This window comes from Myodes glareolus, chromosome 23, assembly GCF_982192425.1.
Source record: "Myodes glareolus chromosome 23, mMyoGla1.1, whole genome shotgun sequence".
NCBI classification, from domain to species: Eukaryota; Metazoa; Chordata; class Mammalia; order Rodentia; family Cricetidae; genus Myodes; species Myodes glareolus.
Window position 1 is genome coordinate 50,080,463 of NC_142048.1, and position 19,879 is coordinate 50,100,341.

Here is a 19,879-nt window from a genome sequence, read left to right on the forward strand (position 1 = left end):
TTCATGAGGTCAACTCACCAGAGTCAAGGACTCTGTTTTGAAGGATTAGGCCAGGAAGAAAAGCATTCTAGCCTTATTGTTTTATGAATAAAGTAGCTGTTTCTTGCTGTAATATTTTTTGCTATATCTGACTCCCGTTCTATTACAAATATGGGATTTATCTTACACAATTCAGCACTATTTGAGCTCTGTGTGAACACGGTCACACAGTCAAAAAACCTGCTTCCCACTACTAGGTTTTTGCTGCTTTTTCCTATGTAAACGTAGAGTTCTGCCTTTTTCCAATTATCTTTTTTTTGACAGGCATTTGGTCAGCATTTAGGCTTCAGCCAAAAGCATTTCATTTGAGACATTCCTAGATATCCAAAAACATAAGATTACTACATGCTCAAAGCTGTTAATTCATAGCAGCTCACATAGATTAAAAAAAAAAAGCACGCATTGGTCTTACCTCACTTAAAGATAAGAAAAATGATGACCTAAAACTAACCTTGTTTAAAAGATTTCTAACTCCTTGCCACACCTTCACCTCAATTTACTGATGACTTTAGTCCAGGAGACATACTGCTTGTGCCTTACTCTCAGGAAAAAATAATTAACCATCGACTCTACACAGAGGAAGACAAACCTTCACTGGTGTCTCTGATAAGCAACAAACTTACCAGCTTGCTACCATTGAAGCTTATTAACATTTGACAAAAATGCTAATAGATCCAGGGCCATAGGCTTCACCTGTCTGTTTATGTAGGCTGCCTGATTACCTATGGCTGCAATTTCATGGGTCCTTATAGCTGGGCAAGAACAAAGAGAAGTGGCAACAGGCAGAAGTGAAAACAGAAGCAAAAGTGTCCCAGAAATTAGGAGAGATAGGAAAATGACAAAGAAGGAAAGAAATATAGCAAAGAACTAAAACTGAAATTTGGATTGAGAGAGAGAATTAGAGCCGAGACAGTTAGGACAGAAGAATTAGAATAGAGGACAAGGAAGAGAGAACAATAAAGAGACATGGATAGAAAGAACATGTTATGAGTAGACTTCTAAACTGTCAGATTTTAGTTCCTTTTGCTTGCTGTATCTTTATTTTGAATCCTGAGAGAAAATCTTAAACACTGGACCTTTAAGGTTCTCATTAGTGGTGTCCTTGAAGAATGTCAGTTATTGGTGTGTAAAAGAAAATGCCGTAATAAGACCCATCACTTTGTATGCTTACTAATATAAAACAGAGCACCATAAGTCCATTCCCTTCAAAGGCCTGGACTTGTTAAGCTGCAGTATCCACAGCATACACTAGTGCTTTAGAAGGGCTTTGAAAACAGGCCCCTGTGTCTAGATCAAGTCTATGTTTTCCATTCTGGGTTTCTAACAACCATATGTAACTTTGAGAATGCATAGGGAGCTCCACAAGGAGAGTCCCAGGAAAGGATGGTTTCACTTGCCAAATTCTTTCAGAAGTTTGTAAAAGAATCAATACCATTTTCCCCCAAATTGTTCGAAAATATTGAAAAGACAGGATAATTTTGTGGCTTTCTTTCCCCTTTCCCAATATTAGTGAGAAAATATTGACTCAAACATTAGGAAATGATAACGATATCCTTCCCATCATGCTGTTCTGCAAGCAGACACTAAACACAGAACCATTGCTGGAAGCTGTGAGAACAGAGAAACATCAATGGGATTTGAGGGGGAAGCTCCCTCTTTCCTATCAGTGCTACCTTTCCCTATCAGCAAACCCTATCACTGCGCTTTCTCCTAACAGAACTATAAACACAGGACGAATCCTCATGCCACACACACTTGGTTCTGGTTCATCCATCCTCCAGGTGACTCTCAGCCATGAAGACGCTAGTGGTTTTACTAAGCCAGCACATACCTAACTGCACTCTAAATATCTGTCTTTATACCCACAGATATTTGTAGGCCTTACCCCTCATCAAGGAAAGAACTTTTGCAAGGGAGACTATTATAGAAAACCACAACTAATAAAAATGTCGAGTTCAGTCCCAATGGATACATCTGTAAAACAACTGCCTCACCTAAGGCTCAAGTGCAGGAAGACTGGGAGAGACAGATGATCAGGAAGTTTGCTATATATATCGTGCCTCCAAAGAATGTCAGAAGTTACACCCTTAAAGTCTCTCCAAAATGATTTCCTAAGCATGAGATGAAGAAGAACAATAACAATAGATATACTGAAGTGGATGGGGAAAATCCAGGAGGCCTCAGCCCTGCACAAAAGCTACAGGCAACTAAAAATACATAGTGGTAGAAATAGTCTTCACCAGGAAAGCACACCAATTACTTATCCAGTACTGAATGATCATCACTGAAAACATCATACAAGTCACACACTCACAGAAAAAGTGTATTTATGTATTTATGAATATATATGCTTGAACATATGTGTATGTGATAATGATGAACAAAAAAATGGAGGCCATAAATTTGATAGAGAGATGAGGGGTCTTATTGGAAGGTTTGGAGGGAGAAAAAGAAGGAAAACATGATGTAATTATATTTTATTCTCAAAAAAATAAAAGAAAGACATTTGAAGTGATTATTTAAGAGTTGATAGTTGTGTAAATTGTGCTGGTTGTAGTGACCTGTTCACAGTGTAAACATGTACCAAGTCATCACACTGTATATATTATATATCACTTTTATCAATTATATATCAAAAAAGCTAGGGGAAAAATAAATTAAGGAGTATGTTATATGATACATGCATTGATATTTTTCCATGTAAAATATAAAATATTCAGCATAAGATATATCAAAATCAATTTGGCATTGAGTAATCTATGGTGCTGATTAAATGTATAAATATTCAATTGTCAAAAAATCACATGACAATAAAGGAGAATGAAATGGGTCATTAATAATAGTATAATGAATATGACAAAAGTCATAAGACTTCCTGCCCTATGGTATAAATATCATAGGCTATATTTATATGTTAGGTATCATATATGTATATATACATGAATTCTTCATAAGCAACATCCTCTAAAACTCAATTTCACATAGGTACAATTTGTTTTCAACAGCCTTGTGTGAGAAAGAAGCAGCATAGGAATGTGCTATTTCTGAAGAGGTAATGGCTTGTTTTGTTCCCATATGTTCTTCAATCTGCACTTCCTCGACTGCATACTTTCTGGTAATGAATTAAGCAAATTTTATAAACATGGTGTAATGACTATGTAGGATCTTTGCATATAGTAGCTCTTAAGAGAAGCTCAGCACAAGACGTTCTGTGGGTCTCCCACCTCCCCTGGTGAAAATTCATGTTGTAGACTGGATCCTGCTCTAGCTTCACTCTGACCAAATCTGTCCCTCGTCTCTTCTTGAGCTCAATTCACCAGGACCATCTTACTCTCACCATAATGGTCCCAAGGAAGGGATTCACAAAGAATCTTCTTTCATGAAAGTGATAATACCCCATAATCACTCAAAGAACTGACTGCAATCTTATGTGGTCAGGTCTGGTCCAGAGTTCATACTTTCTGAGAACAGCAGGCTCCAACTTCAGAACACAACCCCCATCCCCCTGTTCTATGAGCCTACTAGCTTGGAAAATGTCTGCTTCTTTTCTTCCCTGACCATGGAAAGGTAAATACTCAAGCAGATGGGGAACAGTAGAAAATAGCAAGGCCCTTTCATCATTATCAGCTGGTTGGGAGGGCTATCACTGAGCACACAGACCAACATCATGACGGCAGATGTGAGAACAGAGGAACATCAAAGGGATCTTGAGGGCCACAGTCTCTGTCCTCTCTAACTACAGGGCTTGTCTCGGAACCTTCTATGACAGCCCTATAAATGCAGGTGGGCTCCTCACTCCCCACACACTGGTATCCTGCTCCCCCTTCCTCCAGGTGACTCTCAGTCATGAAGACACTTGCCCTCCTCTCTCTCCTTGCCCTACTGGCCTTCCAGGCCCAGGCTGATCCTCTCCCAGAAGCAGCTGAGGAGACTAAAACTGATGAGCAGCCAGGGGTAGAGGACGAGGATGTGTCCATCTCCCTAGGGGATCCAGAAGACTCTGCTCTTCAAGATGGAGGTGAGTGCTGGTGACCAGGATGATAGTGGATTGGAGTCTCTTGAGAGGGTTCAAGATGTGCCCTGGAATCCTGTCCACTGCTGTGTGATTCAGGTCGGGTTCTCTGTTGGTCCTCTAGGATCTTCACTGTCTTATTTTCAGAAGTAAAAGTGAGTCAAAAGAGTGTAACTCATTTTCTTTCTTTTATGTTTTTTATATAAACTTTATTTGTGGAATTGTTTTAAAAGTATAGAACATATTGAGTAGCGTGTTGTCTATCCAATTGATAACTTTGTTATTTAAAGAAAAATCTGTTTTTCTTAAAAGGAAAGATTTAGGAACCAAATGCCAGTGTATGAATGTGTTGGGTTAGGAAGACATTAAAAGTTGAAGGCCTGAAAAATGGGTGTTGAGTCATGCATGTGATCAACACTTGCTAAATGTATTTTTTCCCAGTGTTTGGAGTTGATCATAGTGCTGGGTGTGATGTCACCAATACAAACAAACCTGCTCTGTACCATGTATCATGCATCTTCATAGTGTTGTACACTATTGCACACTGCTGGCTACCATACTTAATGCCTGGTGTTCTTTGTTTCCTCAGCCTCAAGAAAGTCCCCATTTTGCGCCTGTAGAAGGCTATGCAGACCACATGAACGTGTCCATGCAAAGTGCCTAGGCAATAAACTACTCTGCTGCAGATGAGATGAGAAACAAGATCACCACGTGCTCTGAGACCTCATGATCTGTCATTGCCCTTGTACTCAGCCCCAATTGTTTTCTTCTCAAATAAAATTTCTTGCATACAAACAACCTGGTTTTATGTTTCTTTGATGCTTTCTATGTTATTTAGCCAGGACACTTCCAAGCTATGTAGCTTCTCTGAGAAGTTAATTTCCTATTTCCTTGCCTCCCATTGAACTTTCAGTTCAACAAATGGACGACCATCCATTTCCATTGTTATTGTAAGTATTTTCTATCCATTCTCCTAGAATTAGAAGGCCTGGAAGATATGCATACATAGTTTTCAGTGTTGTTTTTGAAAATTGAAGTTGTTCCCTCCCTAATGTCTAATAAATACTTTATGTTTTTAATACACAGCTTATTTGTCATTTGAGACCTTTTAATTCTCCTTAAAGGGAATTTCTTGCTCAGCCTCTCTGTGAGTAGCAGGGACTGAGTGTCTGCGAGGGGGTAAAGAAATTGGTCTCAAGTAAGTGCATCAGTCAACTGTAGGCTCAGAGGTAATGGCTTGTTGGACAAGGATGGGCTTTTGAACTTCCACTGCATATGCAGTACTGAACCATGAAATGGGTCACAGTTTTGAGAGCTGTTTTTTCTTACAACTCTTGGCATCAGAGCCTTTGATGGACAATTGTTCCTGTCCTTGTTTGTGACATAGACCAGTGTGGAAAATGAATAGAACTCCATCCATCCATACACCATTTCCTAGACAGACCATGTCCATTTACTAAATAATGGTCGTATATGTAAATTATGACTTGCGATGCCTGGTAGTTAGCTTGTCTTCAATATTTATAGATAAAAGAGTAAGGCTTCTCATTGTACCAAAGGTAGGGATGTGGAAAGCACAAACCTATATGAGGTGATCAGTGAACTGTTGGGTTCTGGGCACAGAACACAAATGTTCCCAACATTGAGAATAGCTAGTTCTGTAACATGCTGAACTATTAATAGAGAATTTAGGGTAGTCGTTAAATACAGGGGCTATGCGACAGCCACGTTACTTAATCTTCAGTGACTTCCAGTGAGAGGTGTAAACTCTCCAACTTGCTGTCAAGACTCAGATATGAAACTGCTTAATGAAATCCTTTCCTTGGCGGGGTCACAACAGACCTATACATAGTCAGCCTTCACTCTGGACACACACTTAACTTTTGCTCTCTAGTTCTTTAGGTAACTCTCACCGACTTCACTGCCATTCCCCTGATAGTCCCTTGGGGCCCAGAACGGACCTCTCTGAGAAAACCTGAGGAATCTCTATGCCAGGAACATCTTGGCTGGAGAACCATGACATAATCAAGGAGCAGGTGAATGGCCAAAACCGTATAGAACAGATAGGGATACTAGAGAGTAGGGTCTAGATACAGACTGCATAAATAATTCTGTAAAGGTTATATCTATATATCAATATCACCTACACATATATCTATAAATCTGTATCATCTATGTCTATATAGCTATATTATCTATGCCTATATCTGTATATCTTTGTATTTCTTTAGCTTATTTTACCTTATCCATATGTTCAAGCATGAGAACCAAATAAGTATATGAGAGTTTTCTTCTGCCATAAACTTCTGATATGTTTGAAATTTGCTAAGTATAAGTTAGAAAAAGTAAACTATGAGTAATTAATATTATATTTGAGTATCAAGTTTTATTACACAGTCTATTTCTCTCTACTTATTAGAAAAGATTATAAAAATTGGAAATGTGTGACTGTGGATAAGTATATATGGGCCGGGAAGCTCCAGAAACACATACAAGGAAAGGCAGTAAGAAAACCTCTCACATTCTGGAAGGAACAACAGCTTGTATGGATGTCGATTCCTGCCATCAGAGTTGTTCAAGTTACTTGCATAACAAACCCATCCAACTCAGCATGGGACTTCTCTAAGATTCCTCACTATTGTATAGTAGACCTGTCTAATGTTCTCCATGTCTTAGGTCCTACACTGAAATATCTTTCCTCTACTTTTTATTCAAAACTGGGTGTTTTGGTGTATCCTGGAATTAGTTCTGTAGAATGGACTGGCCTCAAACTCAGAGATCCACCTGCCTCTGACTCACAAATGCTCGGATTAAAAGCATGTGCCACCACTCCCTGCCTAAGGAACATTGCTTCACAAAGAGAAACCCACCAGAAGAAAACAGACCTGTATGGGTCACAGGATGATACTCGTCTTTATATTGTGTAATGAAAGCAGAAAAATAGCAAATTACTAATTTGTTTTGTTATATTACAGGGGAATTGTTAACAGTGTCTTCTATTTACTTTCATCTCCAATTCCTCTCTAGAAAATTCTTACTATTTCATTGATATTTACTTCCTACTTCTTTATTGATATTTACTTCTTTCTATTTCATTGGTATTTATTTCTTGTTATTTCATTGATGTTTGGTTTGTGTCTTTGTAAAGACTCTTGGGTTCAAGCATCAGAATCTTATTTCAAAGTCTTTTTAGAAAAAAATCCTGGCTCCAAGTGTTATAGACTCAGAAAACACTGATAGACCATAGATGCAGTTTAAATTGAAATTGCTAAATTTTTCTTTGAAGCTGCAGCTGCCCTCAGTTCTCAAGATTAAATTTGGAACTGAGACTCAGATAATGAGGGAGGGCTGCTTTTAAAGGCAAAGACCACAATGTTCTTGTGGAGTGAGTTTTCTCAGGTGTGAGAGAACTTCTTGGGTCTCTTCATTCCTAGGAGTCCTGGTATTGTCTTTGCAGCCTCAGAATGGAGTTTCTCTACCCATCACATTCCCCACTGGCTCTCAATCATATGAATAAAATCATTGATTCATGTTGAGGAACAGACTAAGGACAAATACTGAACCTATAGAGCTAATATTCTATCAGATTTGATTTTATTATGAGATGACAATAATAAGAGAGAGAAGATAAACATCTGCTTTACCCAGGTTAAATCTGGCAACCATGGAGGAAACCATTCACTCAGATCCTAGCCTCCATCTTGAGAAGTCCCATTCCAAGGACTTTTTTTTTTCAATATGTACTTGTGAAACTGTAAGCATCTGGAGGCCAGCATGGGTCCTGGTGTGTCAACAGGCACCACAGGTAGCCATCTGTCATTTTGTCAGAGAAAAGGAAAGTGGCTACTCTTAACAGAAATGAACTAGTTTACTTTGAACCTAACATTTCAGCCTTTTGTTGATAATTGGGTGTGATGCCATCTCTTTAGTAGACTTATTTTCTGCTGAAAGGAGGATATCATTGTCAGGGACAAAGAAGATTGGAATGCTGATCAAGGCTAGGAAGGGCTTTAGGCAATGGGGGGGCTGGACATACAAATAGAATATAAGGCATTGATCTATGAAATTAGCAATGAATGGCTCACTATCTTGGAAAGACACTTGAGGTATCCATAATGTTCGCCATATTGGCTTCGTGATGGTCAGCAGCAAGATCAACTCTCACAAGTGTACTAGGGATGGTACCAGTGGAACCTATATGATTTTGTGTGTATCACTAGGAGAGTGTAGCAAAATACCCAGTATTTCTGCTTCTAGATATGCAGTCAAAACAATTGTTTCTTTTAGGCTACATGGTATATTTATATTTATTTTTATTATAAGTATATCAATATACTGATACACATAGATGTTTTCCAACTTATTAGAAAAACACAGAAATAACTAATACTTTTTTATTTAAAAGTTTTTTTTCATTTTACATATCAACAACAGTTGTTTCTTGCCCCTTTCTTCTGTCTCCCCCCACATCACCTCCATCCCACCCTCCATCCACACCTTACAAAGGGTAAGGCCTCCCATGAGGCATTAATAAAGTCTACCATACAGGTTGAGGCACCAGTGGGACCACAGACTGCCCAAGTCACACAACTGTCATCCACATTTAGAGGTCTTAGTTTGGTCCTATGCAGTTTCCCCAGCTGTCAGTTGAGAGTCAATGAGCTCCCACTAACTTGGGTCTGCTGTCTCTGTGAGTTTGCCCATCTTAATCCTGACCCCTTTGCTCATATAATCCCTCCTACCTCTCTTCAGCTAGACTGGAGTGTGGCCCAGTGCTTCGCTATGGATTTCTGCATCTGTTTCCATTAGGTGCTGGATGAAGGTTCTATGATGACAATTAGGGTAGTCATCAATCTATTACAGAGAAAGGCCAGTTCAGGAACCCTCTCCACTTTTGCTTGGAGTCTTAGCTGGGGTCATCCTTGCAGATTCATGGGAATTTCCCTATAAGGTTTCTCCATAATGGCTCCCTCTATCAAGAGATCCCTTTCCTTGCTCTCTATCTCTGTCCCTTTCCCAACTTGACCTTCCTGCCCCCTCATGTTCTCCTTCCACACCCCCTCCCACTACACTCACTATTTCCTCAGAAGATCTTATCGATTTCCCCTTCCTAGGGAGATCCATGCATGTCCCTGCTAGGTTCCTCCTTGTTACCTAGCTTCTCTGGGGTTGTGGACTATAGCCTGGTCCCTTGCTATTTATCTAATATCCTCTTACGAGTGAGTACATATCGAGTTTATCTTCTGGGTCTGGGATTCCTCACTTGGGATGGTTTTTCCAAGTTCCATCTATTTACTTGCTAATTTAAAAATGTCACCTTTTCGCCATTGAATAAAACTCCACTTTGTAAATATACCACATTTTCTTCATCCACTTTTTGGTTGAGGGGCATCTCAGTTGTTTCCAGGTTGTGGCTACTCTGAATAATGCTGCTATGAAGATAGCTGAGCACATGTCCTTGTGGTGTGACTCTGCATCCTTTGGGTATATACTCAAGAATGGTATTGCTGGGTCTTGAGGTTGGATGATTCCCAAATTTCTGAGAAACCACCATACTCATTTCCAAAGTGATGATACAAGTTTGCACTCCCACAAGCAATGGAGGAGTATTCCCCTTACTCCACATCCTCTCCAGCATAAGCTGTCATCAGTGTTTTGCTCTTATTCATTCTGACAGGTGCAAGGAGATATATCAGATTCATTTGGATTTGCATTTCCCTGATGATTAAGAATAATGAGCAATTCCTTAAATGTCTTTCAGTCAGTCATTCGAGATTTGTCTCTTGAGAGTTCTCTGTTTTGATCTGTACCTAGAGGAAGAATTGAGGGAGAAAGTAAGAGGTATTCAAAATGCTTGGTCACTGTCTCCATCCCATTCTAGATGGTTCTAGTAGGTGGCTCTGGGGAAGCCATTGTCACAGTCATTGCCTGTGGAAGCAGTGTTTTCCAGAGATGACTGCTCTTGTATCAGGTGAGGAGAAGCCTCAACTTGAGGCTATCTGACTATGAGACCATTGTTCTTCAAATCCAAGGTGACATTGATTTATAGCAATGACTAGAAGCTTCCATGGGCTTTGCTGGCTGTAAAATCTGAGAGTAAAACCCTTTTCTTACCCTTGGTTAAAGAGTTGTAAATAGGGAAGTTTGCCCACTTTAGATGAATATTCCTTAAATGATGGATGTGCCTGTGTACTGAGTTGAGTGGGAATCTGGCTCAAAGTAAGAAAGATAAATGCAAAAGGAAGACAGAGATCCCCGGTGTCATCTTGCTTTTAGCACCCCATCAAGTATCTGCAGGCCCAAGTGAAGAATGCGTGTCTTTCAGCCAAAGTTTTTCATCTCAGTCATGCAACCCTTTCCTGGGTCTCCAGCCTGCCAGCCTCCTGCTGTAGATCTTACACTTTTCATGTTCCCACAGTCTTATGACCTAATTCCCCCAATAAAGGAATTGGTTCTGTTTCTCTGGCTAATACTCATCTAGCCCTAAGCAAATAACGTGAGGACCCAGTATGGGGCTCGCCCACAGACTGTCTGACTCTGTAGAGCAAAATCCCAAGCTTCCCACATCTTTTCCTTTTCCAGAGATTTAATCAGTCTGTAGTTGAGGTTAGTGAAAAACAACACTGTAGTGTGAATTCTAATTAGTCTTAACAATAAAGACCTGAAGTCAGATGTAGGCATAAATGCTGAAAGACCAGCGAGTCAAAGGAGCAAACCACACTCACTTCTTACCTCTCCAACTCTTCAGCCTGAAAAGAGGTGGAGCTCCTGTCTCCTCCTGCCTTATATTCCTATCTCTGCCTGGCCATATCACTTCCTGTCTCAACCTCCCTACCCCTGGAATTAAAGGCATGAGATCCCACATGTTGGAAACAAAGGTGTAAACTCTGTTTATCTTTTAGACTGGTGACATCTCACTTAGACCAGTGTGGTTTGAACTCCTGACCTTCCTGCTTCCTCCTCCCAAGCGCTGGGATTAAAAGTTCTGCCTGGCCTCTAGGTTAACCTGTGCTGTCTCTGTACTGTGATCTTCAGGCAAGCTATATTTGTTAGAGCACAAACAAAGTATCACCACACAATACGGATCACACAGGCCTGTATTTCACTTACATAGTGACAAGCCGGGCCAAAGAATGGGCAAAAGTTGATGTGCACATGATAAATATTCAAGTCCACGTCCCGGGTATCAAGAAGGTGGGCTGTAGTTGGGAGCAGAGAGATGGAAGATTCTTGGGAGGCATTTAATTGTGATAATTGAAGACTGACTTGGGACGAGACCCTGCTAACATTTCTGAAGAATCCTAGAATGAAGGGGTGAGTGTCAGAATGTCCCTGAAGCCTTGACTGCCTGTGACTGGGTGGCCATCCCAAGATGCCCTCCATTACAACAATTTTCCCATGTGGAGTGGACACACATCTCTTTCTATAGCACTTACCTCCCATTCGAGATTGGAGGATGAAATCAATACAACGATGGATGAAACTTAGACGGGGCGTGGCTCTACCATGCTCAGTGTTGCTTCATCGTTATTCTTACTGGAAGGAGATGAGGCACCAGCAAGAAATAGAGAGGTGAGCAAGGAAAGGTTGAGAATTGAGAAGTAAAGGATGTTAGTGAAATGGATACCCGTTTCCCAGAAGCCCAGGTCACTGCCTTGATTAATTGGGCTTCTACTTTAAAATAATGAGAAAATGCAAGTCCCTGTGGTCTTCAAGATGGAATAAAATGATGAGTCATAACCAGGAATGTGAGCACAACTCTAGGTGAGTTAAAAGGGTAAAGGTAATGTTTATTTAAGCATAGTGAAGTCAAATATATGTCAAATGGATGTAGGTGGGAGGGTATTAGCTGTATTACACAAGCTTCAAGAAAAGCTTGGCCGAATTTTACCTGATCAAATTGTGCATCAAATTCAATGATTCCCGGACAGGAATCTCAAAGGGTATCTAGGTATTAGAGAGAAGCATAAAAGAGGAGCACCTTTTGTGTTAATCAAAAGGGATGGGGTGAGTTTGAAGAATAAAGAGGAAGAAGACCTTAGAGGCTATGCTTTGTTCTACCAGTAGGAGGCAGCACAATACATCAGTGTGTTCATTGGGGGAGCCAGGACTGACTCTTGAAATGGCTTTTCTATTTATTATCCAAGTCTTTTATCCAAATGCCACAGATTTCACTGAAGACCAGATACTTTTAGAGAAAACAGTGGGATTCAAGTCTCAAGAGAACCACTTGGCCTTGGGAGTACCCTCTAGTCCTTGATGCTATCAGCCCCCACCTGCATCCCACCTCTGCTCTACTGCTGTATTCTGTGAACAGTGCTGCTCACTTCTTCCAGGCAGATGGCTTATTTTCCTTTACTTTTTTATTCCCCTCCGTTTATTTGCTAAGACATACATTTTATCTAAATACACACAAATACTCTGTTTTATTGTTCCATTCAATAAACATAAGATTATAGTTCAATAAATATGGTCAAAAATATAGCAGAAAGACAAAATAATATCTGTGCATATTTCTATTTTTTTCCTTTTTGAACTTTTATTCATTATTAGTGCTGGAGGGGGGAAAACATGGAGGTCAAGGGACAACTTTGTGGAGTCAGCTTTCACCTTCCATTTTGTGTACTTTTGGGAACTCCAACCTGAATCACTAGGATTGCTTGGTAAGGACCTCTTCCTACTCTAAACAGAGAATCACAATACTGTCTTCTTCCTGGCTTAATTGCAACTAAACAGTTCCCATCACTGCTCAAACACTTCTGACAAGATTTATCTCTTGACAAATCACTCAGTAGAGTTATCTTACTATCTTTGTATTGGGTTAAAAATAAATATACAAATCTTACTTCACTGACTCATTGTTAAATTATTCAGTGTTTGGGAGCTGTTTGATAAACCTTAAAATTATAAACTGGTTCTTTCAAAAATAGATTCTTACATTGTAAATGCCGTTTGACAAACTAGCTCCAGTACCATACCACCTATGGCCTATAAACAGCTTGTGCTGTGTGTGACTCACAAGGTGAATTCAACAGCTCTGCAATTAGTCATGATAAACTCACACATTACACAGACAAGAGGCAAAGAGTTCACAAGTCAGCTGTGGCCCACATCCCAACGCTAGGTGTCATTGCTTCCAAGGATGACCCCTGAGGGTCTAGTCATTGAACAGGCTCTCCTGTGATACCCCATGTGAACCACTTTCTCCTTCAACTTGGGTTTATAACAGTAAGCCTGAGCGGCTATAACAAAACACACTTTTACAATGAGTGTCTTAACAGGATCTATTCCTCACAGTTCTGGAGGCGGAGGACGTCTAAGATCCAAGGAACTTTCCAGGTTGATTCCCCCAAAAGGGCTGACTCCTGACTTGAAATTGGAATCTACATCTTATATTCTCATTTGGTAAAAGAGGGAGTCAGATCTTTTGTGTCTTTTCCTTCATTATGGTGCTCTACCATCAGGACCCCCTCTAGTCCTAATCACCTCCTGAAGATCCCACTTCCAATACCATCACATTTGTAGTGAGAGCTTCAACATTTGAAGTGAAGAAAAGACAACCCATCCACAGCAGCATCCCTCAAGATCTCTTCACAGGAACCTAGAGGGATCGGGAAAAGCACCGTCTGCAGACAGACATTGAAAGCATCTGGAGAAGAGGCAGCCAATGAAGTTCATCTTGCGGGCAATGCTGTTGTTCTATCAAAAGGATAGGAACTCCCCCAGAATTCACAGCACAGAGAAGAGCGCCTCCTCTGCCTATTATCGCTTTTGACTCAGGAGGTATCCTGGGATGGAGTCTTTTCTCTCCTCCCATCTGAGCCAAAGTTGTATTGCAAACACATGGAGGCTCCATTTTAGAAGTTGAAGCTTCTCTCGGAATTTCCAATAATTGCTATTTCCTGTCACACCTCATTTAGAAAATAAAGATTAGTGGTCCTCAAACATTCTTAGTTTATTTATTGATATGCCCTAGATATCCAGAGTCCTTGTCGCCCAGCTTTGTGGTCCCTCAGAAAGGGAAATGAGAGAAAAGGATTTTACTCATAGATTTATCAGAATCTCCACACCAGGAAAGAACCTACCAAGCTTTTTGGCAACTCTGTGGCTGCAGACAGTGAGTTTCCTTCTTGATCATGTTCCATTCCAGAGTAGAACCCAGGTTAACCTCCTCCTGAGCAGTCAGCACTCTCAGTGGGTGACTTCTATGTTGCCCTGACATCACTCAGACAGCAGGCAGAGATGGAGGCACTGATCCCAAAGAATGCATTCACTGTAACAAGACTTGTAGTGGAAGAAATGTCCCATTGTCACTCACATGTCACCCATGAGAACTAACTGCACAGACAATGTGGAAACTGTGTGGCAAAGAAAACATGCTTGGTGCTAAAGAAGAGGAAGCCTGGCTGTAGGACCAGGATCTATCCCTGGTGCTTGAGCCCTTTCCCTATGGTGGGATGCCATGCTCAGCCTCAATGCAGGGGGAGAGGCTTGCTCCTGCCCCAACATCATGTGCCAGACTTTATGGGAACCCTTACCTGTTGGGAGAAGTGGACGGTGGAGTAGATGGGGGAAGGGGTTGGGAGGAAGGGCTAGGGGGCAAAACTGTGGAAGGAATGCAAAATGAAACTTAAAAATTAAAATTAAAAAAGGAAGTAGGTTACTGAGCAACCAGTTTCCTCTAACTTTTTGATCACCAATTATCTTTCTTTTGACAAAGGTTATGCTCGCCCCTTTTCCTAGGGAGAAAATCTAAGTCTCATCTACCTCTGTGTCTTGGGGATGCCCACTTACCTTCATTACATCTGCAGGCATCTGATTGTGGTCCCAGGATGTAGAACTGAAAGACAATAGATGCGGGAGAATGGACTAGCTGGATTTATAGATTGTCCTGCAAGCACAGCTCCTGATGGGATGTCCTTACTCTGATAGGTCTGACTGCCATTCCATCCTCTAACTTAATAATGAGGGATGCAATAATCACTAACACTTAGGTCACGCTTGGGTGTGCCAGGTTTCAGTTGGCACATTATTGATCTATTCCCCAGGTACAATGCAGGCTCTGGGAGTATTTCGTCTTATAGATTAAAAAAAAAAAAAAAAGAGCCAGACCCATACAATCAGTGGGTAAATTGTCCGTACTTTCCTCTTGAAAGTAGGACTGGGGCTTGGAATTCACCCCATATGCTTCCAAGGCCAGTTTGCCATGAAATGCAGCCTTGTTAGGGATAATCTGCTCTGGATTTTAAGGACCCCCAGAACTGAATGAAGGATGAAGTATGTTTCTCAGACACACGTCCCTCCCCCACAAACAGAAAACACATGCATGAAGTCACCTTTCCGGGTCATATTTTAATAGCAGCCAGCAGGTCTTGACAAGCTGGTTAGGGAGTGTGCTGAACTGACTCTCTTCACTCCTGAGCCCTGCCATGCCTCTCTCTCCAGTCTGTGTCAGATACAGGACAAGACTCTGCATCTCTAGCCGCTGGAAAGTGAGCTCCAAGGGGAGGGGGGGCATTTGACCAGCTATTTGATGCCACACTAGCATGGGCCTGCATCTCATTTTTTAATAAAGTCAAAAACTGAAATAGTAAGCTCTCAACCCTCTGTGAGAACAAAACAGTTCAAAGAAACTCTGTAAACACACCCAGCAGCTGTGCAATGTGCCCCTTATCTTTCCTATCCCTTCCCTAAACCACTTCCTGCACATTTGTTAAAGCAAAACGTTGGGTCATATCCTTCTCAGATCCCCAGTCAGGATCCCATTGTCCTTAGGAAACATTTCAAACTTCTTCAAAGGTTTGACATGGCTCCTACACTAGAGGGCTAATGTGTGGTACGCTCCTAGACTATTCTGAATCAGATGAACCTCTTTTTATTTTTCCCCAGGTGCTGGGGAAAAGCCAGATGTTGCTCAGCCAGGTTTCTGTAGGCCCAATACACCTCCACGGACACTTTCTTCAATGTTTGAAGAAAGACAGTGTAACTACATATCTTTGGATGCCATTACCTACCTCCTCATGAAGCTCAGTGAGGTCTGCTGCCAGCCCCTGCATCAGCTGGGCTAAGAGCATGGTAAATCCATTGTAGGCATTTTAGGTGGTCCGTCTGCAAAAGGTGCGATGTCTCTCTGAGTACAGTCACATAAATGCTACTTGTCTCTCAATTCCAAGGCTAAAATATGTGATGGATGGGTAGGACACTCTCTCTCTCTCTCTCTCTCTCCCTCTCTCTCTCTCTCTGTGTGTGTGTGTGTGTGTGTGTGTGTGTGTGTGTGTGTGTGTGTGTCTGCTCCTCTCCCTCTCTCTGGATTCTTAGCCACTGTCGTTGAAGACCCTCTATAGAGCTCAAATGTCCTCAACCATGACTTCTCTATCAACAACCCTGCTTTATTTCTGACCATATGGAAAACATGGCAAGGACGTACCTCTTCGCTCTACAATGCTGCCATGGACTTGCTTAAATCTTCCCGTGATTCTGAACTCCATCAGCATCAGGGGCATCTCTGACTTGCTTGTTATGTTCCCCAGGCTTAGCCCAGAGATTGACATTAACGAGGAAACAGTGTTTCTGACTCAACGCTCTTATGTAATAACTTATGAAATTGTCTAGAACAACACGTTCTATCATGATTGGGTATTTTTCCTTTTCCTTTTTTGCATCTTTTCTGGCACCCGGACTTCTAAAATTGCAACAGCAGTGTCTCATTTTTTTTTAGCTCCATGTTATCCAAAGTATATTTGCTCAGCAATCATGGAGGAGTACATAAAGAAATGAATTGATTCAAAATCCTGCTCCCTCCTAGACCTCCTCTGTGAAATGAAGTAAAGGAGATGACCTCTGCTATGGCTTCCACCTAGGTCACACTCTGTAGTGTCTTCGTACCAGGCACACAGACAACCATGTTTCCAAGTCTTTGGGAAACAAAGTCCAGGCTTCAGAGTTAACTTGCATAACAATTTCTCAGACAGAAGAACAGGCAGAATGGGACACGGTGGTGAGGGTTTGAAGCATCACAGTTAGTAGATGTCTAGAATTTTCTGAATCTCTGAATCTTCAAAGAGAATCCAGTACCTTTAAGTTGTTAGTAAACATTACAGAACAAGCCACCTGGCCAAAGCAATAGAAAGAGCTTTTTTGTCTTTATGTTCTAGAGCCAAGACACTGGTCTCAGATGCAGCAGGTGAGAAAATGTGACCAGGGCTCTCATTGCACACCTAAAGTCGCATGGTTGATATGTCCAGACAGTACCTGTAAATCATTGTACTAGCCCTGGAAGCTGGGTTTTCTATACTGCCATGAACATGTGCCTGGCCAAAGGAAAGCCTACCCCAGACACAGCTGGCCTTAGCTTATCACATCTGTACCACAACACACCGGTGACCTGATGTCATTGTCATCTCTCCAAGAGGAATCAGAGACTCAGGAAGCAATGTTCTTCTTTCTTTAGTCTCTTTCTTCAGCCACCTGTCCTAGGCTGATTGTTATGGATCATTGACCAGAGGCAACTGGTAGGCAATAGCAATGACGGAATGCTTGAATAAAGCTGAAGATAAGAGGAAATACCATCCTCATTGTGTGCATGTGCACACACATACACATGCGTGAATGCCTGCGAACCCACACATCACTCCCATGTAGACAGACACTGCAGATATGTGCACGTGTGTTCATATGTGTGTCAGTACATGTATATGTATATTTCTGTATTTATAATGGTTAATAGCTGATCAGTAATTAACCCTGGTCATTCCTATACAAGAACCCTCCTCCCTGCTAAATTCTCTGTTCAAATATTTTTTTTTAGGTTCATCCTTTCAGAACACCTCCATTTCAGACTGATTTCCTGTGCTTTCCTCTGTAACTTTTACACAAATCTTTTCCTTCTGATACTACATTTCTACACACACATACACACACACACACACACACACACACACACACACACACACGGAGGGGAGAGAGAGAGATTTATGCACACCCACACTAGTGCACTAGGGCACACATGTAGTTTTTTGGTTTGCAGTCCTTCCTGTTAGTTTAATATCTTCCAATAAAATAGCAAAAGGGCAGCAAGAGAGCTCAGATAGGAGAGGCTTAATAAACTTAGGTAAATTCCTAGTTCTCATACGATGTTAGGAGAGAAGCTACTCCTTAGAGTTGTCCGCTGACCTCCATATGCACATACATGTGTACACAGGCACCCAGTCCCTCACACAGAGAAATGAATATATATTTTAAACACATATTAATAAAACCACTTGGGAGATAGGAAAAACTGCATCAGAGAAGGTGAGCTTATTCTGAAAGGGAGTTGTGGGGAGAGCAAACCTCAAGCCATTCCCTTGATTGGTCCAATAAAGTATCCTGCACAGCCCAGGCCTGGAGTCCTGTAAGGCAACACACCAAACTCACACAAGGGTGGAGAAGCTTCATCTCCTTTGGCTAACTCTTTCCAAATTCCTCAAGTGCTCCCTGTATAAACCTATGGTGTGACCACTCCATGGTATGGTTAAGGGAAAAGTTTATACTATAGATATGAGAGCGAGAGACAGAGGCATCTGGAAGAGTCCAGAGCAGGGTCAGCCAACTAGCCAGGAGACAAGCAGAGTGGAGAGGGGAGAGGGGGAGCGAAGGAGGGAGAGAGAGAAAGAGAGAGAATACAGGAGAACAGAGGGAGGGGGAGGGAGGCAGAGAGAGGAAGACAAAAAGAATGAGCAAAAGAGAAAGAAAAGAGTGGCTGTAGTAGGGTATTAAGGAGAGCAAGGAGCTGAGGGGAGGGGAGCCCATGAGCTGGAGAAGTGTAGAGCAGGAAAAGAGGTGAGAAGCCCTCAGATGCTAGCAAGGACTCTGAAATGTGTAAGTGTACTTATGATACTGAATGAGCCTGGTGGCCAGCATGTAGTTTGATATGATAATAGGCACCATAGATAGCCATTTGTCCCTTCTGCCAGTGATAAGGTCACTGACCTCTTTGGTAGAGGGGAACTGGCTTCACAAGTTCCTGAGGATAGCTGGCTTTTGTCTAACAGTCAGAATTTGGGAAAATGGAGCTTCCTTTGGACCTGACACTCCCCACATTGGCAACACAGGAAGAGTAACTATACGGCGGCAGGAAGTAGTGCTGGATGGGACTTATGGAATGGATAGGCACAGAAGTGTTTAGACTGATGGAATGTAACAGAAACATTAAAATCTGTGATGTTCAACACCTAGTCACTTTGGCTATGTAAAAGCACGTACAATATCGCCTTCATTGCTCATTGTTAAGTTTGCACAGGTTCTCAGTAGGACATTTGAAGGCACAAACTTTGCCATCCATTTTTTTTTAATTGGAGGTTGTTATTCTCTCCAAAAGAAAGACAACAGCCTTGCGCAATGACCTGCAACCTGCTCTTATCTCACTGTGTGGTGGGTAGGCTTCTGTTTTTGTTCTCAGGAACCTGTGGGTTTCAGCTTCTTATCTTGGAAATCCTGAAGCTGAGGCCCCGTGTGACTAATAAGACTGCAGGCTGTGCACAGCTGGCTGCACTATTAATCCTCTTTGATAAGATAAGACTGCCGCAGACTCCATTGTTTCCAACCAAGACTCACTGGAATAGGCTTTTCTAGAATCCAGTCATGTCACCCCACAGGCGGCTGCCATGATGATGTGGCTGGCACACCCGTTGAAACCTTACAACACGCATGCCCAAAGGGACAACCTATCTTCTCAGCTGAGGTTCCCAAACCTCAACTCCAGTGACTGTCAGGTCAGATAATCCTTCATGGTGGGAAGCTGCCCTGGTCTCGTGGAATGCTTGCCAGCACTCCTGACCGCAGGCTACC

General features: G+C 41.7%; 1 protein-coding gene and 1 long non-coding RNA gene across 5 annotated transcripts; one reads left to right on the top strand and one right to left on the bottom strand.

Moving 5' to 3' along the window:
* The first annotated feature begins 3,831 nt into the window (after window positions 1–3,831).
* LOC148118360 (alpha-defensin 20-like) lies at window positions 3,832–4,849 on the top strand. Its single transcript, XM_087900759.1, has 2 exons — window positions 3,832–4,057; window positions 4,641–4,849. Exons 1-2 carry the CDS (start codon window positions 3,886–3,888, stop codon window positions 4,739–4,741), a joined length of 273 nt encoding a protein of 90 aa, XP_087756885.1. The 5' UTR covers window positions 3,832–3,885; the 3' UTR covers window positions 4,742–4,849.
* A 3,689-nt stretch (window positions 4,850–8,538) lies between these two features.
* On the bottom strand, window positions 8,539–16,601 carry LOC148118361 (uncharacterized). Of its 4 annotated transcripts, none has more exons than XR_015736176.1 (7): window positions 16,479–16,583; window positions 16,066–16,159; window positions 14,846–14,891; window positions 14,137–14,302; window positions 11,488–11,587; window positions 11,162–11,352; window positions 8,539–9,861 (listed from the first exon to the last, which is right to left on the bottom strand). It is a non-coding gene; the product is annotated as an uncharacterized LOC148118361 (long non-coding RNA). The 4 variants fall into 4 exon arrangements; XR_015736173.1 differs by having other exon boundaries at window positions 14,137–14,335; XR_015736175.1 differs by lacking the exon at window positions 16,066–16,159 and having other exon boundaries at window positions 14,137–14,335; window positions 16,479–16,601.
* Window positions 16,602–19,879: the final 3,278 nt, after the last annotated feature.

Bases quoted from the DNA above. Each gene is read 5' to 3' on its own strand.
- LOC148118360 (XM_087900759.1), top strand. From the start codon at position 3,886: ATGAAGACACTTGCCCTCCTCTCTCTCCTTGCCCTACTGGCCTTCCAG. The intron at 4,058-4,640 runs GTGAGTGCTGGT...TTGTTTCCTCAG, and splicing joins CTCTGCTCTTCAAGATGGAG to CCTCAAGAAAGTCCCCATTT.